This window comes from Sinohyriopsis cumingii, chromosome 4 (assembly GCF_028554795.1).
Source record: "Sinohyriopsis cumingii isolate HCF-2022 chromosome 4, ASM2855479v2, whole genome shotgun sequence".
Classification (NCBI taxonomy): domain Eukaryota; kingdom Metazoa; phylum Mollusca; class Bivalvia; order Unionida; family Unionidae; genus Sinohyriopsis; species Sinohyriopsis cumingii.
Genome location: NC_142964.1, coordinates 26,471,960 through 26,497,413, shown reverse-complemented (window position 1 = coordinate 26,497,413; position 25,454 = coordinate 26,471,960). Strand labels below are relative to the sequence as shown.

General features: G+C 39.2%; 1 protein-coding gene across 1 annotated transcript in view; it reads right to left on the bottom strand.

Moving 5' to 3' along the window:
• LOC149800843 (uncharacterized) overlaps positions 1–25,454 on the bottom strand; it is a 103,239-nt gene that overhangs the window by 26,665 nt on the left and 51,120 nt on the right. Inside the window, exons 8-9 of the mRNA XM_089954855.1 lie at positions 9,163–9,387; positions 4,241–4,396 (exon numbers count right to left, since the gene is read on the bottom strand). Coding sequence (XP_089810981.1) covers positions 4,241–4,396; positions 9,163–9,387 — 381 coding nt within the window. The remainder of the gene's footprint in view (positions 1–4,240; positions 4,397–9,162; positions 9,388–25,454) is intronic.

The following is a 25,454-nucleotide window of genomic DNA, read 5'->3' as shown; positions in this document are numbered from 1 at the left end:
TAAAAATATATTACTAAAAGAAAGAAGCAAAACCAACAAGTTTTGTTAAATGTAATAAATGATTTAATTATCAAACTTATACAAGAAAATGTGAGAATAACTTAAAATATTATGAAGTGAATCAAAAACAAATCCTGAAAAGGTTCTATTCAAGTCCAAAAGAATGAAAAGATCCATATAAACTTCAAAACCAGAAATATAATGATCTGCTAAGAATCGTAAAATTGTCAAATGGTATTGTCCAGAACTTCTTTGAATAATTTGCAATAGTGACAGAATAATATTATAGTCTAATGAGCACTTTCTATTTCCAATGAACAGTCCAAACAAATGTCTTTTCCTTTCAAATAATATGTATTTACAACATAACACATGTCTACAAACTTGATGTTACAACAAGAACACAAGAAATAAGAATGACTCCAAAACAGAAATGAAATCTGATTGCTTATTTCTCTCCTTATCTACAATTTCAAGGTGTCTATTATGACTATATGTTGCAATATATCCCATGTGAGAGATCTTACTACTCAATCTAATATTTCAAAATACCTATTCATGTCAGCTAACTCATCCAACAGGAATTAACTTAATTCTTCTAAGACAGTACCTGACTGATCTGTTCAATGTTACCTGACATTAGTAACTGTCAAGATGAACGCAAGCATCTATTTATAGATCATACACAATTTATTTTATGTTCTTTCGTATCTTAAAAGAGACCCTATACACATAAACCAAATCCAGTTATAAATAATCACAATAATTTATAGTCATGAATAAAAATTACAAAAATTAGACAAATTCTTGTACCAGGAGTTACAAACAAATACAGCTACACATAACACATGTCATGATCATAACAAACCATAAATGGTATCAGCTGCTAAAATTTGTATCATTTTTCTTGGAACTTATCACCACTCATGCCTGTTGTCTTGTTATCAATTAACTTTGGGGGTAAATCTCAAACAAGGGTCTTACTTGTACATTATTCAGTATAACCATATTGGCATAGAGACAGAGAGTATGAGAGAATGTATAGTGAAGGAATCTAAATATGGAGAAAAGAATTTAACTCCTCAGGCATACATAAAAAGATAATGGGAATAGTGTTAATTACACCTCATCATGACAAGTTTTAACAAAATAATTGCTAAGTCAAATACAGTAAACAAAAAACAAATTAACAAAGTCATTGCTCTAAGCCAGTGGTTCCCAATCTCCAGGTCATAATCCAAATCAGGGTCATGAGGATGTTCTGGAGGGCTGCGGATGGTCACCAAGATTTTCCTTTTAGGGTGGAAAAACTTATCAATATGAAGAAATGGGGTCATGAGGTTTTGAAAGACTATATTTTAGGGTCGTGGCCGAAAAAGGTTAGGAACAACTGCTCTAACTATTAGTACTGAAACAAAACTGAACTTACCAATTCCTTCAAAGGAAAGAAACAAAACTATATTTCCTGATTATTTTTTTGATGAAGTATGAAGTTCAGTTTTAGGTCTGTTCTGCAGTGACTTTAAACTCAACTGCACAAAGTGTACTAGAGCTTGTTTTATATGATATAAATTTGTCATTGTTGTTAGTGTCAACAAATGTAAACCTTCTATGTTTGGGTCAGTTATCAGGCACTTTTAGATGCACAGTCATGAACTGTGATATATTCATACAGCTTAAGGAGTACTAAACCACCATGCTAATGTAGGTCACTGTGACCTATCTTTCATGGCTGTGTGATTATTTACACATTTTGTGTGTGGGTCTGTTTTCAGTGACTCAACACACCATTGGTTCAGTCAGATTCTGAGGCAGTGTTGCTGGTACTGCCTGTGGAGTACTGACTATGTCAAGATACCACTGGAGCTGCTTCCACACCAGGGCATGCCAAGGTCAAGATACAATGCTTCCTTAATTTGATTTACTACTTAGGTCAAGACAGGATGCTTCCCTTCTATCATGTATGCCCAGATCAAGACAAGATGCTTCCATACATTGATGCATGCCCAGATCAAGACATGATTCTTTCCTTCTATCATGTATGCCCATATCAAGACATGATGCTTCCCTACTACGAGGCATGCCTAGATCAAGACATGATGCTTCCCTTCTATTATGTAATCCCAGGTCAGGACACGATGCTTCGTTAGTATCATGCATGTCCAGATCAAGACATGATGCTTCCATACTATGAGGTATGCCAAGGTCAAGACACATCACTTCCATAATATGAAGTATGCCCAGATCAAGACATGATGCTTCCATACTATGAGGTATGCCAAGGTCAAAACACATCACTTCCATAATATGAAGTATGCCCAGATCAAGACATGATGCTTCCATACTATGAGGTATGCCAAGGTCAAGACACATCACTTCCATAATATGAAGTATGCCCAGATCAAGACATGATGCTTCTATACTATGAGGTATGCCAAGGTCAAGACACATCACTTCCATAATATGAAGTATGCCCAGATCAAGACATGATATTTCCCTGCCATAAGGCATGACCAGATTGAGACATGATGCTTCCCTGCCATAAGGCATAACCAGATTGAGACATGATACTTCCCTGCCATAAGGCATGACCAGACTGAGACATGATGCTTCCCTACCATAAGGCATAACCACATTGAGACATGATACTTCCCTGCCATAAGGCATGCCCAGATTGAGTCACAATGCTACTTGCTATGAGGCATGACCAGATTAGGATATGACGTTTTCCTCCTATGAGGAAAGCTCAGATCAAGAAACAATGCTTCCCTACTATGAGACATGACAGTACAACAGATGTATTTGCTATAAATGCAGTTGCAACCATTTCTGTTTTTTCTTTGATTGGAAATGTTCAATTTGAAATTATTTTCATACCTGAATGAGATGGATGACTACAAGGTGTCATGCACTGAAGCATTATATAGATAGGTGGTGAACTGGTTGACAAACCCTATAACTCTGTCAAAAATGATGTAAAAGAGACAAAACCCATAAATGACAAACACACCTCTATTATACACTGTTCACAACACATTGCAATAGAATGAGTTGAATGGTTCCTGAGCTATGCTGGTTAAAATTAACCTTTCAAGTAAAAAATATTAATTTATCAACAATGGCCAAAACTTTGCAAAAATAAAGCCAACCCTCAAATAAATATCTAAGTCTAGTAGTTAAGTATTTAACATCACATCAAGGTCGGTTGAATGGTTTCTGAGATGAGCTTCTTATCAGAAAAAGCTATTGCTGAGTTTCAAAATTGATCAAACAAAGGGAGGTAACTGTATCATAAATAAAGTTAACAGAGGAAACCTTGTAAGGACACACCCACCTACCACATGTGTTATGTACATATAATTTGTATTATATTATTTGTTGGCTTTTCTTGATGACTATATGTACATCTGGTTGTACCTGACTTGTCCTATATCAATTTAATCTTGTACTGGCCAGTGACATTTATTTTGTAAACAACACAATACAAAGCCAATATTTCTCTATGATAATAGATTAAATATTCAGATCATTATTAATAGTCAACATGTTTAATTCAAATTGAGTTAAAGATACATTCATGGTTCTGACCTTAGAAACTTCCAGTATGGACATTTTCTACCAGTTGACAGAGTATTTTCAGAAAACAATAATTGCGGCCTAAGCTACGAGGAAGGATATATAATCTTGTTTACCTAAGAATTATTCATTCTTGCCCTACTATATGAAGTAGAATCAGTCTTATTATTGATTTCAGTTTTAGCTTAGGTGGATTTATTTATTCAAATTATTATTCATTGGCATTATAAATGCTCAATCAATAATATTCATGTGCCTGTGGAGTCAGGAAATCCAACAAAAGGTAATACTATGAGGATACCCAAACTTGATGATAGGCACAAATAAAATGTAATTACTGTGGGGCTACCCAAATTTGATGCTAGGCACAAATAAAATGTAATTACTGTGGGGCTACCCAAACTTGATGCTAGGCACAAATAAAATGTAATTACTGTGGGGCTACCCAAACTTGATGATAGGCACAAATAAAATGTAATTACTGTGGGGCTACCCAAACTTGATGCTAGGCCCAAACAAAAATCACAGTTTAGTGAGTATATTAACAGTGACCAGTCACATGACTTGATATGAAGTAAGTAAAATATACCTACCTGGTTGGATAGGAGGTAACTCAAGAAAGACTTACCTGGTTGGGCTTAAGGTACGTAAAAAAAGTACTTACCTGGTTGGTCATGAGGTGATTTTTGTAGTTGTAGGCCTTCACTAGTGCTGAAATGACTTTCCTGGTCTCTCCACCCTTAGATTTTGTTATACCTGGTAAACACTTAAGCACTCTCTCAATGGACACTTCCTTCAGGGCAGCCTTCTTTAGTGGTGGCTGTGCAGAAAATGAAAGAACAGACATATCACAGGTCTATGTATCTACCTAACTACCTATCTATATATAGAGAGAGTTCCAGTTTGTAGTAACTTAAAATTACTGACCTGGTACTCAAAAATTTCCTCAAGGATCAGAAATGTAACTTGCAATGAAGTAATGGCATCAATATTTTACTAATAGTACATGTTTTGACATTGATAGTTGCTTCAGGAAATAAATGTCCCAAGGTTTCTGCAAATACATCATGGTTGTTAAAACCACTTGAAGTAATGTTGTTAACAACTGTTCAGAGGTCGGGTATCTTGAAAACAAAGACAAGTCAATAATTCTTTCAAACACTTGTTATCTTGCAATGCATTAATACACTTCAAATAGTTGTTACCTTGTGGTGTATTGTTACACTTCAAACAGTTGTTACCTTAAAGTCAATAATTCTTTCAAACAGTTGTTACCTTGTTCTGTATTCTTACACTTCAAACAGTTGTTATCTTGTCATGTATTTTTACACTTCAAACAGTTATTTAGTAGTGTATTCTTACACTTCAAACAGTTGTTATCTTGTCATGTATTTTTACACTTCAAACAGTTATTTAGTAGTGTATTCTTACACTTCAAACAGTTGTTATCTTGTCATGTATTCTTACACTTCAAACAGTTATTTAGTAGTGTATTCTTACACTTCAAACAGTTATTTAGTAGCGTATTCTTACACTTCAAGCAGTTGTTATCTTGTCATGTATTCTTACACTTCAAACAGTTATCTTTGCATGTATTCTTACACTTTAAACAGTTGTTACCTAGTAGTGTATTCTTACACTTCAAACAGTTATCTTGTAGTGTATTTTTCCACTAAAACAGTTGTAACCTTGTGGTGTATTCTTCTGGTGTATTCTTCCATTGAAACAGTTGTAACCTTGATGTGTATTATTACATTTCAAACAGTTGTATCCTTGTGGTGTATTATTACATTTCAAACAGTTGTATGCTTGTGGTGTATTATTACATTTCAAACAGTTGTAACTTTGTGGTGTATGATTACACATAAGTTACTAAAAAGACATTTGTTATGTAAAAAAAATACACATCATCTCAAATCCACTGCAAAACAACATTCTGGAGAAAGAGGACCCACATCAAACAAATTCTGCAAGTTTGATTTCCATAAAAATGGTTCAAATTTCATTTGAGATTAAGACTTCTGATATCATAGTTTTAAAAATACTGGCATCTTTATAAATGAATCTAGAATCATGAAAAAATTACCTTTTATTATTTAAGTTCAAGTGACACAAATTTCAGAGACAGCTTACTTGGACATCACTTAAAGTGACTGAAACTTATGCAGTATTTAAGTTTTACATATTTGCAATAATAAATTATTCATTTGACAGGTTTTTTTATATTTCTAAGTGAGAAGTCCTCTTCAAGTGAAAGTGTTCTTATTCAAGGAGTAGAGTGTAGTTTTGTTAATGTTATACTCCACTGTGTCAATTTTGCACTAGACTTTAGTCTCTGGACCTGTGACATTAGCAGCAGTGTTTCTTTACCCATCAAGGGTATTCATTTATTACTGGGCAAGGACATATTGGGATAAAAGGTTGTGAAATCCATTTGCAAGTGATAAAACTTGTTTGGATCAAAAGGTTGCTCCAAATAAAATTTAAATCTTGATTGTTTACCCTACTTGTGCAGTTACCAGAGCCATTTCAAAAACAGCTCTAGAGGATGATGTTGATTATGAAATTATTCCTTTAGCTGACACATTTATTGGTTGGTCTTTTGATGAGGTCACTTTTGCTCCTCATACTGACCAATCAAGAGGTACTGGTTGCAGTGATCATCTTTTTACTACTCATTCTCTTTCTTCTAATTAGGGGTCAACTGACAATCACTCATTGTCAAACAGGAACAAGATCCTGACATCTCCTATTTGTTTCAGAGGCCTATTAGTGAAACAGATGCCACAAGTACCTGCTTGCTATTTTTTGAAAAATAGGGTCCTTGTGAGAAAATGGAGACCACCTAAAGGATTACCCTGCTGGTGTCAAGTGGTCAGTAAGCTCTCAAATTATTGTTCCTAAGACATACTGACAGAACATTCTTAGTGTAGCCCATGAGACTCCTTTGGCTGGTCATGCAGGAATTCATAAGACTTATCACAAAATCATGAATAATTTTTATTGGCCAAAAATTAAAAGTGACGTTTCTAAATACTGAAGATCATGTCACATTTGTTGAATGGTAGGAAAATTCATTCACAAGATACCTAAATCTCATCTGCAACTTATTCCTGCATCTGACAAACCATTTAGCTGAATAATGGTAGACTGTGTTGGTCCTTTACACAAGACCACGTCAGGCAACCAATGCTTTTTGGCCATAATGTTTGTGTCCACAAGATTTTGAGAGGCATTTCCTATGAGAAATATTAAAACTAAAACCACAGTAAAAGCTTTGATCAAGTCTTTTACACCTTTTTGCCCCTCTCAAATCTTTGTGTGTGTATTTGGATTTTTAACATAGCTTTAACAATTTGATTCATATCACTATAACGTTTGCAGTGTAACAGTGATGTCTAGCACTGAGGCATCATGTTCCACCCAGTCACATTAACCTGATACCACTCCAAACACTAACCTATTAATGCTGAGCACCAAGTGAGGCAGCTGCAAGTACTATTTTTAGAAGTCTCTGGTATGGATCAGCTAGGGTTTAAACCCGTGACCTCCCACATCCAAGACAGATCTACTTAGGCCACTTGAGCGGTCCCCAAATCTGTCTAGTCTGATCAAGGGTAAAATTTTATGTCTAGAATTTCCAAAACGTTATGCATGAATTAGCCATCCAAGAATTAAAAAATTTCTGCCTATCACCCAGAAAGTCAAGGGGTTTTTAGAAAGATTTCATCAAACTTTGAAGAAAATGATTTGGTCATATTGCTTTGATAAAAGAAAGGACTGGGATGAGGGTGTTCATTTGTTGTTGTTTGCTGTTAGAGAATCTATTCAAGAATCATTGAATTTTAATCATTTTGATCTAGCTTTAGGACATAATGAAGTTACTGATGGATAAACTTCTTTCAACTGAAGATTCAGAAATTAATCTTCTTGACTATGCTTTTGATTTCGTGGATAAATTGTAAAAGGCTTGAAAAGTAGCTAGAACTAATCTCAATTTGCTGAGTCAAAAATGAAATTAAGGTATGACAGAACTATAAAGGAAAGGAGTTTTTGGCCTGGTGATAGAGTTCTGGCTCTCTTGCCCACATCTCAAAATCCTCTTCAGGCTAAGCATTATGGTCCTTATAAAAAGGAGTCAAGTTCAACCTACAGAAGTTAAGATCGAAGCTATTTCTAATCCTCAGTGCAAACCAGCAAAAAAGCAGCTTTGAGTATGGCTGGATAATATTGGAAATTTTGTTCCAATTTTTCCAAAATTGCTGAACCACTTACAAATCTTCTGAGTAAGCAAGTTTCAGTGTTCTGAAAAATATGAGGAGGCTTTTCATAAAATAAAGGCACTCAGCATTAAGAGGTTAGTGTTAGGACTGGCTGGCCTTGTGTCAGGATAATGTGACTGGGTTGGACATTATGCTACATGTCTGTGGCATGATGCCCCAGTGCTGGACATCACTTTAAACTGCCACAATGAAGACATCATAGCAATATGACTGGAAAATTGTTAGAGTTATGTTAAAAATATAAATCACACACACAAACACACTCACACACCTAGTGTAAGACCTTAGAGTCATGTATGTATGTATGTATGTATGTATGTATGTATGTATGTATATATGTATATATGTATGTATGTATGTATGCAGCATGCATACATGTATGTACATATGTATGTATGCATGTATGCACATATGCACACAAGCATGTATGTATGTATGTATGTATGTATGTATACATGCATGCATGCATGCATGCATGTACATGTATTTTGTTTCCAGCCTGAGTTGAAACATCTTCATGACACATATAATTTATAATTTTACCTTCAGAAATTGTTAACATGAAAACCATGGTTTAGCAGAATCGCAAATTTCTTTTGTCTAAGTAGTGTATTATTTCTGAGGATGCATCCATTCAAGTTGGATCATTGGTGTTTAAAAAACTGATTTAAATGCAAAAGGTAATGCTGACTGCTGGAACTTGAGATACAAGACACAGTGACTAAATTTTTATTAAAGAGTATAGTATTTAAAGAGTGTAGTATTTCTCATGATGCACACAGTGACCTAATATTAACTGAAAGGTATTATACTCCACATGACACATTTAAATACCAACTTATGTGAATGTGCAACTGCATCTGGAATTTTTTTTCATAAGTACAAACTCTAACCAAAAGAAACTGAGCTAAATCCAAATGTTAACCAAAATCAAAGTCTGTGAATTATGGGTTGCAGTGACACAGTTTTCACTGATGGTAGCAGTACTCTTCATAGTGCAAATTACATGTGAAGTTACACAACTTCATAAGCAATAGTGGAAATGAAAATGAGATAAATGCAACGGCTAATCGAAATCAGTGGACTGTGAAATATAAATTACAGTGACCTAATTTTCACTAAAGGTGTGGTACTCCAAATGACACAATAAACATCAACTTAACATGTGTCTATAACTAGCAGTATCTGAGAAAATGACCTACATGCAAACCCAAGTCTTGATGCCAGGTAAACATTATCAATCCATAAGCCACAATCTGGCCATGAGAATATCTTAAACAGGAAAGACTACATAAAACCTCACCCATGGTGCTGCTGGAAAAAGTAGTGATAGATCAAGTAGATCTGAAGCACAGTCTGAACACAAGGCACATGCCTTTAGCAGCTGCGTGTCCAGTCTGTCCTTGATTGCTATGGCAAGATGACTTGATGACACGTGACATCTATTTTGCTGTCCATCATCACTTAGCAGCTCATGTAAGCAGACTAACTCTCTGTACAGCATGCTTAACTTTGTCTCCAGTTTGGACTGCAACAAACACATGAACAATATTAACATTTCAAACCTACCTTAAAGGTGACTTCTGCTAAACAGTCATCTGCCTTACCAATGTGAGACACAATATTAGCATTGTATGACCTAGTATAAACATGATGAAACAAAGTATTATCATAGTTTGATACATTAATAGCATGATAAGACACAGTATTACCATGGTGAGACATCGAAATAATTTTGGTGCAACATGGCATCAGCATGGTGAGGCATGGCTAGACCTAGTAATTTCATGGTGAGACTTAGCATTAGCACAGTGAAATGCAGCAATAACATAGTGAGGCAGAAATAACAATGTTTAGACAGAATTAACATGGGTAGACTTAATATTAACATGGTGAGACATAGTATTAGTATGACCTAGTATTAGCATGGTGAGACACAGTAACAGTATTGCTTGGAAATGGTATTAACATGTTTAGATCTAGTATCAGCATGGTAAGTCATAATTTTAGTTTGGTGAGACATAGTATTAGCATGACCTAGTATTAGCATGGTGAGACACGTAACAGTATTGCTTGGAAATGGTATTAATATGGTTAGATCTAGTATCAGCACAGTAAATCATAGTTTTAGTATGGTGAGAAATAGTATTAGCAAGCAGCAGGGGGGGCGAATCGGACATTTTGTCCAATCGTCATTTGGCTTAATTAATACCTTCTGCATCTCAGTGGATCCGGTGTCGTCAGCGCCTGGTAAAAAAAAAACGACATCGTCGTCGGGGGGGGGGTAAATCGAACGTCATTTAGTTTAATATACTTTCTGCACTCAGCGATCCCAGTGTTCTCAGCGTCGGGTAAAAAGCGCGACGACCGCGTCGATGTCATCGCCCCCCCTGCTGCTAAGAAGTTATTTACAATGATCTTACAAACAGAGTGATCACTAACTCCTCCTCTTGTAGATCAATTAGGTTATTTGACTGATCGGTAAGTCTGAAATTAATTCTCGTTAAAAACCGATTATGGCATCGCATATAGACCGGATTAATCGGGCTCTCAACGATTAAGAATCCGGGAGAGGCTGTTGGTGAAAATGAATAAAGGATATACCCCTGTTGAGCTTGATTTGATTGCTTGGTATCTACCTGGTAACTCCCTTCGATAACATCACACACTAGATTGATTGCTATCACCGAAGCGATATTTACGTTGTATGGAGCAATATGCCTACCACCATCTCCGTTATCGTGTCTGAGGATAATTGATGGACCGAGAAAATCATTAAGAGACTTTCTTAGTTCTGGCGCGTTGTATCCTGTAAACTTAAAATCAGGTAAATCGGCTTCTGTGATATTATACTCGGTTAGGAATTTTTGTTTATTATCATCGCTGTTAGCGGATATTGTTTTAACGATTCGCTCATTAATATATTCCATGTCTGATATGAGTTGATTTAACACCTCAACGTGTTTTCGTGCTTTTGTTTTCCGTAGTTGTTCTAGTTGCAATTGGTAATTACGATTAATCTCGATAAAAGCACTAGCGATATCATTTAAATTAACTGTGACCACGGCGGACGATTCAGGAGTTTCCTTATACAGAAAATACCATTGCATGGTATTCCTGTTTTGAAATATAAACCTGCTGGGTAATAACGTGTTTTTTATAATAGACAAATCATCTCGATAACTGGGATTAATTTCATGATACGATTGCGCATTCGTGTGCAAGTCCGCGGGGATTTCATGAGGTGGATTCTTGGGCCAACCTAGTATGGTTCTTATTGAACTGTTATAAATATCAACCATATACCCCGGTGTGTTTATTTCAATCGTCGACGATAACGTCGGTTCATGAACCGTAATAGCGATTTTTGATTCTTTTCCTGTGATCGATTTTATCCTGCATTGAAATTCTTTATTGATTTGTTCTACTTGGTATGACCCAGTTGGTATTGTAACCTCCTTCCAGTCTGGGGTCCCATCGGGTTTATTTGTCGATGCAAAAATCAGCGAGTTATTAGGTTGTTGTCCGTTAAATGCTTCCACTCGGATATTAGGCCAACTGTGATATACTCGCAATTTTGCCAGCGCGATCTCGTGAACAGGAATCGGAGAAGGGAAGTTTACACTGAATTCTGGCTTCGTTGATGTTATCGATATCATACTTGTTTGTACCGGAGTGGTGTTCTCCGCGATCCGTTGAAGTAATTGAAACCCTTCGGGGTTCAGCGACATTATTATTATTTGCTGTTTCTAGTGTTCAATTTCAACACCGAATATAAACAACCTGCTTGTTTTCAGGAGAATGTTTTAAGCCCATTGAAGTGGTTTCAGCGACGTGGTTTCCAGCTTCCAGTTGAAAATCCTCGATTTTTGACATCGCGGAGTCATACAACTGGACCATCGTGGAGAATTCAACATCAGATATAAACGAATTATCTATCGCCAACGAGATCAACCCGGATAATTTCGAGTACGCGTCGGATACTATTTGATGTTTTACTGTATACTCGTTGAGTTTTTTCTGAGAACATGATGATATCTTTCTAGTGATTGCGTTGGTGACTCCAGCAATTGTTGTCGCCGCGGAGATAGAGATTGGAACAGCGATCGGGGCCATCATGGTCACCGTGGATAAAATGACACCAGTACCAGCTACTATACCTGACACCGAGTACACGGCCGCGTCAATGGCGGTTATTTTTTGGCGGTATTTTTTTATTTTTACACGGTATTGTTCGGAAAGCGTTTTCAAGTTCGAGGAGAATTCTTTTACGGTATCGAATCGATATTGATGTGACGTCGGTGATACCTCTGATTCAACTACCCTGGTGGTCATTTTATTTTAAAAGAACTAGTGTTTTCAATTACTTACTTAGATCCACTACAAATTCCACATACCATGTGATGTTTGTCCTGGTTAAATTTCTATCAACGGCATAAATTGTAAACGGTTCAGTTTTATCCTTGTCAATGATTGTTGATATTATATTGTTGTTACCGGATGTACTTAACGATGATATATTAAACTGCATCAGTGAAACCAGTGTCAATCGATAAATGCCCTTGACAGTTGCGGTAATATTTACTATATTATGCGTAGGAGTCCAAGTGAATGATCCATGCCGAATCGTGTATACTGTGTTGATGGTGTTCTCATGAGGGATTTTTATTTTTTCAAATTGCCCTGTCATTCTCGGTAGTCTGTCTTTGATATCTGTAACATCAGCTCTGATTGTTCCTATTCTCTGTGTATTCTCGGTCATAGTATTTCTGGTCACTGCAATATTAGTTTTGATTGTTCCTATTTCCTGTGTATGCGCGTCTATATTCCCCTTAATCGCTGCAACATTAGTTTTGATTGTTTCTATTTCCTGTGTATTCTTGGTCATACTTTTTTTGTTCGCTGCAACATCAAGTTTGATTGTTCCTATTTCATATGTATGCGCGTCTATACCTTTTTTGTTCACTGCAACATCAGTTTTGATTATTCCTATTCCCCGCCAATACGCGTCTACATTTTTTTTGTTCGCTTCAATATCAGTTTTGATTGTTCCTATTTCCTGTGTATGCGCGTCTACACTCCTTTTGTTCGCTGCAACATTAGCTTTGATTGTTCCTATTTCCTGTGTATGCGCGTCTATATTATTCTTGTTCGCTGCAACATCAGTTTTGATTGTTCCTATTTCCTGTGTATGCCCGTCTACACTCCTTTTGTTCGCTGCAACATCAGTTTTGATTGTTCCTATTTCCTGTGCACGCGCTTCTATATACCTTCTGTTTGCTGCAATATCAGTTTTGATTATTTCTATTTCCTGTGTATGCGCGACTACACTCCCTTTGTTCGCTGCAACATCAGTTTTGATTATTTCTATTTCCTGTGCACGCGCTTCTATATACCTTCTGTTCGCTGCAGCATCATTTTTGATTATTTCTATTTCCTGTGTATGCGCGACTACACTCCCTTTGTTCGCTGCAACATCAGTTTTGATTATTTCTATTTCCTGTGCACGCGCTTCTATATACCTTCTGTTCGCTGCAGCATCATTTTTGATTATTTCTATTTCCTGTTTATGTGCGTCTATATTATTCTTGTTCGCTGCAACATCAGTTTTGATTGTTCCTATTTCCTGTCCATACGCAGTGATATCATTTATAGTTATTGTAATTTCATCCGGTTTGACATTTTTTCTACCAAAGAATTTATCAACGGCGTCATCAACCCTGTTAACATTTTTTCGTAACGAGGTAAATTGGCCCGACAGCGTTGTAAACTCCGAAATAGTATTTTTTATCCCTGCAAGATTTGGTTCGGTCACCGTCCGGGCCCCCAAAAAACTAGTGGTAGTGAGTTGTATATCGGTGACAGACTTTTGTATCCCGTCGAACTGATTTGCTTGCGCGTTAAATCTATCATAGAAATTTTTTAACGAATTCGACATGGATATATAATTGTCACCCAGTGTATTTATTTTTCCATTTATCGTCAAGATGGATTCACCTGATTTAAGTCGTCCGTCGCTGGTATACAGCGCGATAGTGTTCTCGGCGGCATCACGCTGTCGTGTTAAAACGTCATCCAGCGACACATTACTGGATTTCAATTTACCCTGGCGGTCTTGAAATACAACTATTTCACCTGGGTCAACACTGGTTAGGTTCAACGTCTCAGCGATTTCATCCTCAATTAGTTTTTTTATGTCATCGGTGGCGGACGTTATGGGTTCTTTCAGCGCCGAAACCGGTCGTCCCCAGATATCAATCATTATTATTGTAAAAAAAAAACAGTGTTTTTAATTAACCCGCCGGGCCTCTACGACCCCACTAGTGTATTGGTTTCCGCGATGATGAAATCGCCGCGAGTACGTTCAATACCTCACGGCCGCATATCGGTGGGTCACTTAATTGCTGTGTTGGCAGCGTGGAATAAAAAACCGGGGCTGAACACGCCCGGATATACCGCATGAACTCATTTGGCAGGGCAAACCCATATGAATCAAAATAGATGATCGCACGCGGATCAATTGCGTATGCAACCCAATGAGTTCCCGCTCCGGAGGATTTATCAAGGTTAATTATACCGGTTTCAATATTCCTTGGTTTTGTCGGTAATTGATCCCTCATAAAAACACCTCTGAAGCTTTTTATCGCTAACGCGTCGGCAGCATCTATTAAATCAAAATTGGATAACAGAACCATAGACTCTTGCGTTAATAAACGGTTCCCGGTAGTCTTAGACCCTTCCCCGAGTACCATGAATACGGGGTTCCCGGTAGTCTTAGACCCTTTCCGGCTACGGGTCGTCCTCGTTTCTTTTTTTTATAGCCTTTCCCGGTTGCCTTCTTCAATGCCATTCCTGCCGCGGTACCAACGGCCCCCAACGCCGCCGCCTTCGCCACTGCTGGGGCCACCGCGGCAATCAACGCTGGAATCGCAGCTAACAACGGAAATATCCCACCGGTCTTTTCCATGTTTTTAATCGCTGCGGCCGAAAAATCTATTTGAACACCCTTTTTATTCCTCATCGCATCATTGAAATGTTTTATTTGACGCGCCGTCAATGATATCTTATGATTACCACCTGCCATCTGTGACGGCTTTAACGTTATTGTGGTTCCACATTGTTTAGCCGACTTTGATCGTAATTTCTTGACTTGACCATCGGTCAACTCTACACCGACAACACTATACGACATTTTTATTGTAAACGCGTTTATGTTTTCAATTACATGTTTTCCACTGGTGCATCAACGATTCTCATTCGTCCACCAACACCTTCCAACAGCATTGATTTATCGCTGAGAATGACAGCAACCGCTCTATAATCAACACCGCCCGGGGCTATACGAGCTCGGAAGTGTATATCAACGACGGACTGTCTCGTTAAATCAAGATGTTCCAGCGAAAAGTAATAAATCGGATACAGGTTTTTAAAATCAAGTTGTGATATTTGCAAACCGGTGTCGACGTTTTGATCACGCGCCATAAATGACAGCATCCGATGATACACGCGAGCAATATGGTTGTTGTCGTAATTAAGCTGTATATCCTCAGATGGTTCCTGTTGTCCGTTTATTCTCAGCGAAACCTCCCTGACTCCTAATCGATCAAATATCATATGGCTGCGTTCTTGATTACCCAATCGATCCCTATTCTGTAGCGCTATAAATATATGACGCGGGGCTGAAACGCCTTGTTTTGATGCCAGGTGCCATGTAAATGTATCAGTGACATTATCCTCTTTAGCATCAGTTGTTACCGCTAGCCAACTCAACAACGATTTCCCTCCCTGTTCCATAAATGATAACAATCGTGCTTCCGTGGTAACTGATGGAGTCAACACCGGCATCCACAATGCTATTTTAGTTAAAACGACTTTACCGTTAGTGACGCCAGCAGCACGCCATATTGCATTGTTATCATCGCCCCTTCGCGTTAGCGCGATTGTATGCTTAGCCCCATAGATAACTTTTCTGACATTTCTACAAAATCCGAATATGTGATGGAGTGGAATCGCGCATGAAAACTGTCGGCGTTGTCCTTGCAATGTTGCTACTCGTGTTGCAAACCCTAGATTAAAATTATCGTTAGTACTTTTTATAATAGTAAAATTGTCACCTGGTCTTGCCCTGCGGTCTGGATTGGCTGCTTCAGCTTGATTAGCAACTGAAGTATCTTGTGGTGTCAGCACGTTAATGTACTGAATATGATCAGCGTTATTAGTGGTATCCTTTGCGAACATCATAGATGGGCCCGCCGATCTTGTATAATCATCTGAGTATCTTGCTAGCCCAATTATCGTCGTTGCAACATCAACCTCGCGTTCTATTGATTCAATTTCTCGCCCGTCAATAAGATATCTGGCACTCTCAAATAACGCCATGATACCGTTGTTGACAAAACCAACTCGAACACGACCGTCATTTGCGTATGGTGCATTATCGGCAGCATTTGTTACAAGTTCTCCCTCAATTTCGATAAACGCTTCACACGGCAAAAAGTATTTACTGGTATCTTGGACTTGAAGTTCAATTCGCGATCGTAGGTCGGCTTGTGGTGGTTGATAGGAATAAAATTGATAATCACGGAGAGAATCATCCCTGCGCATTGGGGCATCCATATCAAACGCGGGATCAGCGGTTCGCGCAAACATTTTATTATTTATCATGTTGATGTTTTCAATTGCAATTCATCAACATCGTTTTCGTCGTAAATTCTTTGAATCCTGTTTAAGACCACTTCCCACTATCGCGTTCATGAGCGCGTTGGTTGTTGCATCAGTGGACGGCGAAGCCAATGGCGAAGCCATCGACGCTAGTTTTTTTTCCACCGCGTTATTTATTACCCTGCTGACATTTGCAGGCATCACTGTTGTAGAACGCAGCGGCGTTTGTTTTTTTCTTCTCACCAACGACATTAGTTTGTCCTTTGCTGCAGAAAACGCCTTTCCGGCAACATCTCCAATAGCGCTGATTCCCTTATCACGAATAACATCAATGGCCTTCATAGATAATTGTTTAGCTAACGGCGCCACTTTTGGAGCCATTCTTGTAAATAACCCCGCAATGGTGCTACCGAGACCATCTCCGTACCACACGCTGTATACAGGCAATCGTGAGTTTACCACGTAGACGCTGACTGGTTTATCATGGTTGTAGTGTATAATCATCTTTATTATAAAAACACCAGTTTTCCAATTAATCATCCACGAGTTCGTCTATGAGCGTTCGATATACATTAATGTCCATGATACCGCCTGCAAATAACCGCCTGCAAATATCAGCGGCCTCATTGATTATTTCCGGAGAGTTATTTCCGGCTCGTTTTCCTCCGATTAGTACTTCCAGCCGTGATATATCACTGAGAACACTACCAGGACAAGCGTTTTCAACCACACCGCTGTATCCTTTTCCTTTTTTTGGTTTTTTACTTTTAACCTTATCGAGGAATGCGTCGTAAATGGGATCACCACGACGTGATAATTCGTCTTTATATCTACTTGCTAAATACACGATTCTTGCCCAATTATCCGTCGACCTTACATACTTTTCGTAACCTTTGTTGATATACTCCTTTTGAACGTCCTTATCAAAATTTGTAACAATAAAATTAATCAATTCTTCATCGCCGTCGATGGCTCTAATTTTATCCATTGCGGACTTTGTAAGTACATTACGGGGTATATTCCCCTCCCTTATCTTTTCTTGTTTCGGTATTTCTTCCGGTATTTCTTCCGGTATTTCTTCTTCTGGTTCTCTTGCAGTAGCACCTAGTTCTTCTTCGTCGGCCATTGTAACATAAGGTTCTTGTGGGTCCATTATAGCGAGTGGTGGTGGTCTTCGCCGCTGGTGTGTTGTAGCAACCGCTATTTCCGCAGGAAGTGTTTCTAAAGACCTTTTTGTTTGTTCGGTCTGAGCCGCTATCTTTTCAAGTACGCTAAGCAGTGGCGCCTTTTTCTTTCTTTCTTCGTCGGGAATATCCCCATATATCGCTGTTTTCACATCCTTGGTTGCACTCGTTATCGGAGCAAAGAGTTGTTCACTTCCAACAGTAAAATCAGTTTGTAGTTGCTGCCGCGTTTGAAGTTGTTTTCGGACCCTGTCTCGTAACGGTATGAACTTTTTAAGCGCTGCTAGCCGCTCTCTGGCTAGCCGAGTAGTAAGTGATTCGCCTACCATTATTGCAAATTGCTCCGCAATTTCTAATTTCCCTGTGGCAGGAATATACCCGAACACCTGTTGCATCAGACGCAATCGTCTTACTATTTTAGTATCGTTACCACGACCTATCGGGGGAAAAAAAAAATGTATACAACGATGCGCCACTTCCATTACGCTGGGGGCTCCATGGAGTTTTCGTCTATAATCCTTCTAATGTTTCTGATCTTACTAGAAATCTCCCGGCGTCGTTCATAAACACGTCCGAGTTTTCTTCGTACTGTCTCAACGGCAGTGAATAGTCCAATGAATGCATTTACGTCATTGTGGTACAGGTTTTCATTAATCGTATGTTGTAATCGTTTTATAAAAGCGTACTCGCGGGCCAGGGTAAAACGCCCCCGTTTCGATTGTTCGTTAATAATTTCATAATCGGATAATATTCTTTCGCTGTTGAGACCATCAGATAATTCAATTCCTTGATTTTTTAATTTTGAAATCTCGGTTAATATATTACTGATGTCTTCGATATTCATATTCTTATAAAACATCTTATTTTTAAATAAAAAAAAATTATTTTACAAAATGAACCCTGCGTATCAATCCCGAGGTGTGTTATCTAGTATGAAGTATTACAGTTGGTTGAAACAGACAATTCGTCATGGCGACCTTGTCACTCGCTGATATAATCGGAGGATTTATTTATATACGAAAATCGAATTCTGTGTCCATTTTTACCTGATAAAGCTGTTTGATATACTCGTTCTGCAACAAATCGTACTGAGGCCCTACAAATGTCGAAATATTTTCCTGCCTCATTCATTGACCGAAATATTTTTTCTTCGTGCGTTGATGTATCAAACGATTTGACACCCCTTGCTTGCTTTGAGCATATACCAGTTTGGCCTTTTTTACTATTTTCACTCTGAGAGATAGCTTGCAGGTTTATAAGAGAATTATTTTGAGGGCATCCATCAATATGATCAATAACGAAACCATCCTCGATTAGCCCCTTAAACGCTTCATATACCACCCTGTGAACAAAATAAAATTTTCCCCCCGGCACCAAACACCAAATACCCGTGATTATTTACGGTACCAACTGGTTTTTTTAGTCTACGATGTCTAACAACGCCGTCACGAGATGCTTCATAATTAACGAGCACAGGGTGAGGTCTGAACTCTTGGTTCATTTGTATAATAATACTACTTGTCTAATTCATTATTTGGTTTAATTATAAACCTTTCAATGTAGTCCTGAGGAGTTTTGATGATTTTGTCCTTGACGGAGTCAGCGGTGGGGTCAATGACGGCGTTTTTTATTCGCTTGTCGTAATAACGTTTTAACTCTCTGTATCACTTTCCGCCACAATTGATACACAACTGTGATTTTCCTCTTACACCAACGTGGCAAACCAAGCACGGTAGGGGGCCAAGAGAGCCATTACGAACGCTTTGTAAATGATACCCGCAGAATTCACCTCTACATGATTTATTGCACGGGGTTGTCGACCCAATCATCAACCATTTGCAGTGATTCATTATACTATATTCTTTCATTTAAATACTTGTTTTAATTATATGGAGGAGTTCGAGAGATTAGCAGCAATTAAGCCCTGGAAAAATATTAGGTTTAATCTCGATAGAGTCCTCAAGGACGCACCAAAAGCGTTAATAAACGATAGAACCCTGTTAAATAAAATCCGTGATTGTATCAATGAATTCAAGCGTGATGGTGCATCTCATAGTTGGTTAACATTTCGAATTGATGGTGTTGTTGATGCTACCATGAACGACAACCGCGCAGCAACGATAATATCACACCTTGACGGTAAAAAGTATTTTTTCAGAGTAAAATTCATTGTCCGGGTGGAATCAGGTAATTGGATCATACGTGATAAATTTGAACCGGTTCTCAGCGACAAGAAATCAGTCATTGTTAGCCGCGACTCCAAGCCAGGGCTGTTAACCGGAATTGACAGACCATACTATGAACGAGCGTATCCTGAAACAGCAGTTGTCTATGGAATATACCCGTTAAATAAGAAACCTGATATCGGAAAACTAGCGCCGATGAAACAGTCAACGGGGATAAATTGTGTAGCAGAACGAGTAATAGAGCATTTTACAAATGCGTGTCGAGGAAATAAACTGACCGATTTACGACGTAGCAAAATAAACCAATGGGAGGAGACAGTGCGCGAGCGAGGAGCAACCATTAGCGACATAGCGAGATTAGAAACGTCGTTGAGATTTCCAATAACCGTTACAACAATAACCGGTGAAGTATTATACGAATCAAAGTATAGATCAAAGGGAGCCCCAATCAAAATTATTGATCATAACGAACACGCGTGGACGCCCGCGGTCACAATATTTCCACGGGATAGAACAGTAAAGTATATCCCGGGGGAATTCCTGGGAGAACAATTCTCCAAGGATGGTTTTCTCGCGGAGAGGAAACTATTTGATGCTATTGCTTGTTTGTGTAAAAACGACCCTGTGTCAGTGTGCTTACTTCGCAGCGCTGAAAACGATGCGGATACCTTTGATCAGTTTGTAAGACCAAACGGTGAATTATATCGCACTGAAGCGTTTCACAACAAGATGAAAAAAACCGCCATGGAATTTGGAGAGCATGATGAACAACTGCTAACAAATTGTTTTACGATTCCATCGGTTGCGGCTCATGTTTCAGCAAGGAAAAATGCGTGGAGACCAACGCGCAAGGAATTTCTACCGGATGTACAATCCAGTTGTTTGGAATACTATCACGGTGGACTATGGAACACTGAATACAACCGCGACGCTATGATTTCCGTTGATATGGTTGCCTGTTATCCAGCGAGTTTTCTCGGGTATGGATCCGCCGCTGAGTATTTTAAACGATTTGGACACCCCAGACATGAAATGACTCGTGTTGCTATTAATGGACCACTGCCTGATTTTGATTTAACCGGATTCGCTCGCATAGTATCATTTGAATTCGCGGCAGGACTTCATCGCTGTTGCTATATTTGGATTGGTAGACACATGACTGAAAAGAAGTGGCTGCCAATAGCGCTGCTACGGTATATGATTGATTGTAAAATGCTAGTTTCGTTGATTGTCAGTGACGCGATTATATCATACCGGGCGCAGACTGAAGTCTGGTTACCAGAACCAGAGCGTCTAGATAGCATAATTGACGAATCCAGAAAACACATTGATGCCGACGAGGAATATATCATCGAATGGTCCAAAAAGATATTCAACCAACGAAACCGCGAGGCAAAAGATCTCGGTAGAAGAATAATTGGTAAGTTCACACAAGGTGGAAAAAACTGCGACTACAAACGATATTGCTCACGGCTGATTATAGATGACGCAGAATATGATTTCGTAATCAAGGACGCAGTGGCAAAAAATAGATACGTGAACTGCAAAACAGCTTTCTTGTCCAATGGAACAAGGTTGGGTACAGTTGTTACCTACAGCGGTGGAGACAGCCCGGCATATCCACATTTGAGGGCGTCTATGCTGGGTTACGCCGCTATCAATTTATTCTCGATGATAAATAGATTTCCCGACACCGCGGTTAGAGTTGCGATTGATTCATTTTACATAGACGTAAAGTATAAGGGAAACATAGCCGAGTTTACTAGTCCGGACGAGAGTTGGGGTATATGGAGAATTAAAAATGAAATACGACGCGATTATTCCACGTCAGCAGATGTCACCGTTGAAAATAATTACTTACGCGGTGATAATCTATCAGAATGGTCTAATGCACCACCGTGTTCTGATCCAATTTGTTGATATAAAACAGTTTATTTAAGCGGCTGTGGCGGGTCAGGAAAGACGACTCGGGCAATTGAATTATTTCGAACGCGGGAAAGTATAATCGTGCTTACACCGACCCATAGACTAGCGCGAGAGATAAAACAACGAAATGTTGACGCCGTTACTTATCACAGCTTTTTTCGATACAGCGGCGGTGAGTGGACTCCTGATCGAATGGGGGAAAAATTTATTCCTGAGGTTATCATCTGGGATGAGATATGTACTGTTTCGTTAGATGTTTTACAAATGTTTCTTGAATGGTTGCTGCGCGCGAATACAGCGGTGATAATGTGCGGAGATCATGGCCAACCACCACCATTTGTCGGCGAGGGTCCACATGATTGGTTAAAGGGTTTTGTGGACTATTATGAAGAAACCGATACTGATTACCGAGCACTTGATGAACAACTGCGCGAGGTTAAAAAATTAATCAGATTACAGCCGGATAGAGTTCAATGTGAAATAATCCGCGAGGTGATTCCGGAAACGCCGTTAAATGAATTCTGGGAAACATGGAGACCAAACGATTTGATTGTAGCGAGTAGAAAGATAGTCAGAGACACACTTCAGCAAAAGTTGTTTACGTTGCATAAGGAAAAGTTTCCAACGCGCCCAGTGCCGTTATGTTATAGACCCGTGGACACACGGCGGCAGAACATTGAAGTTGAAATCCCGGGCCCGACAGCGTCAGGGACAAAAAAACAAATTCTTGTGCTGAATGATATTGTGCTCGTTGATATCAGCGTCGTCGAGGACGCGCTACGTGCTGATAAATCGCCGTGGACGCTAGGATACGCAACGACAATACATTCCTCGCAGGGACTGACTATCACGGATACAATTGTTTGGATGGTTGATAATCGCATCGAATGGTCAAATCTAGTCTATCTTGCAGTGTCCCGAGTACGGAGGATAAATCAGCTTCGAAGAATTGTTATTGACGAAGTCACCGACAACGACATCATCGATGCAAGCGTCATTGATAGAAAACTCTCGGGTTACCGCCAACAGGATAAAAAAAAAAACAGCGGCGTTTTGATATTGATGCCGAATTAATAATTGCGTTACGACAACAACAGAATAATCACTGCGCGAGTTGCAATTGTGTAATGCGCTGGCGTTATTCGGATAAAGACGCTCGCCAATTTACCGTGGACAGGATCGATAACAGTTTCGGTCATATCCGTGGTAATGTGAGGTTAACTTGTCTTGAGTGCAATAGACGCAACGGCGCTAGTTAAGGCCACGTGGGGGTAATTGAGTATCATCAGGTATCACTTGCAGTTGCTCGCGAGTAAATCCGCGCTGAGGAGCAGTTGAATCCAGTCTATAAATCGGTGGTCTACCAGTTGATCGTGTTATCGTTGATATGTTATGTGTGGTAACACTCCAAATAGGATCAGTAGCTCTTTTTTTACCGCCTTCAAGCTCTCCTGGTTCATACAGATATCTAATAGTGACATCGCCGAGAATCAGCTTGGAAACGCTATCTATTTTTGATCTTCCGGGTATATACTTTTTTTTAATCGCGTCGCTGGGCTTCATATTGATTGCTCGGGTAATCTCGTTATTTAACGCTGCAATTACGCCTGGCAACCTTTTGACCCATTCACGAGATCGTTTTTCTTGGATGAATTCCTTCGCGTATTGATACCCAAATAACCGTTCAGCAAGAGTCCGATTGAATCGTTCAACAATTGCCTGATCACGATGTAGCGCAGTATGACCTCGTCGTATCGCGACGCTATGATGTTTCAGCGTTGATAAAACAGCGCCGCGAAATTCACTACCAGGATCAACTTGTAATAGATTTGGCCAGCGCAGAGGACCTCTTCGGTAAATCCGCTCAAACGCATCGGCTACTTCAGTTGCTGACTTTGTTTTTAACGGCTCCGCTTGTTTGTATCGACTCGCAACATCAACTACGGTTAGCGCGTATTTGTAACCGTTGTCATGCGGCAGAAATAATATGTCAGCTTGATGAACTTCATTGGGTACGGTAACATCAAAGCGCGAGAAGTTAATTTGTTTAGGTGGCGGTAGATAGATTTGCCATATAGCCTGTTTGGATAACCAATTAGCCGCAGTGGCCTTTGTTACCTTTGCAGCGCTTGCGAGTTTACCAATTGCGGCCTTCCCCTTCCAGTATCCTCTCGGAGAATAATAGATGGATTCCATGTTGTTATTATAAACGCTAGCGTTTTCAATTACCAGCGCGAGAAGCTCCGCTTCCAATCATTAATTTACCTTTCATAGCCGATTTTACCAACCATGAAGCCAACTTTTCTTTGAGGGATTTATCAGGAATGGTATTTAACGCGTGAATTAATTTTACATCCGCGATATGACGCTGTTGCAGATCGCTACTTTTGTAGTAAGCAACATCATGAGCATGACACGCCTTATCGATAGCGTTTATTGGATACTCACTGGGTTTGGGCTGATTTTGATCATCGAGTCTGATATCTAATCGTGTTCCGGGGCCACAGTAGCTATATCCTGGGAGGTGCTTTTCTCCTGGATACTTTGCCCACGGTGTTCCGGGGAGTTTTGATAACTTGGCTGCAATATCACCTCCTCGCTTTTTTTTAAAACATCCCCGGGTCTAATAGAAATAAATCTAAATTTCTTTGTACCGCATTGTACACACTTACCAGTAAGTGCCGATCTGTTATTTCTTGTTGTAACGGTTGTCATATCATTTGTGCCAGTACGCACTCTACACTTCACACAATATAGATCCATAATTTATGAATAGAGATATGAATATAATTGATTTTTCGGCGACTAAAACGAGAGAACCAGTTAAGCATGTTGCAGCGTTACCAAACTCGATCCAGATGATTATCATCGGACCATCTGGATCCGGCAAGACGCAATTGTTACTCAATTTAATAATGAGATGGATGAAGTGGGATAAGTTGTATTTAATTGCCCCTAGCGTAGATGATCAACGATGCTACGAGGTGTTGAAAGATTTTAACGAGAATGCATCAGCGATCGCTGAAAAAAATGTTATTGAGTTTATTACAGATATCAATGATGCACCAGGTATTGATGATATTGATGGCGACGTTAACAATCTAGTCGTGTACGATGATGTTATGTTAGACAATCAAAAAAACCCAGCTAGGATATTTTCCAGAGGCAGGCATAAAAACACCGACGTGATATATGTCACTCAACGATACACTCAGATTCCAAAAGTAATCAGAGACAACTGTAATATTCCTGCTGTATTCAACGGCGTTGATACACACACGCTACGAAATATTTGGCAGACATGGTGCGGCGGTGACATGGACTTTAATGTTTATTGAAACTTTTTTAGTCATGCTCAGTCGACCCCACATGGATTTGTAACGATAAATTTACATGATCCTCGGGCACGATATCGTATCGGACTTGACCAAATATTCGGTTAAATTGTAAATAACTTCTTAGCAGCAGGGGGGGCGATGACATCGACGCGGTCGTCGCGCTTTTTACCCGACGCTGACAACATTGGGATCGCTGAGTGCAGAAAGTATATTAAACTAAATGACGTTCGATTTACCCCCCCCCCGACGACGACGTCGTTTTTTTTTACCAGGCGCTGATGACACCGGATCCGCTGAGAT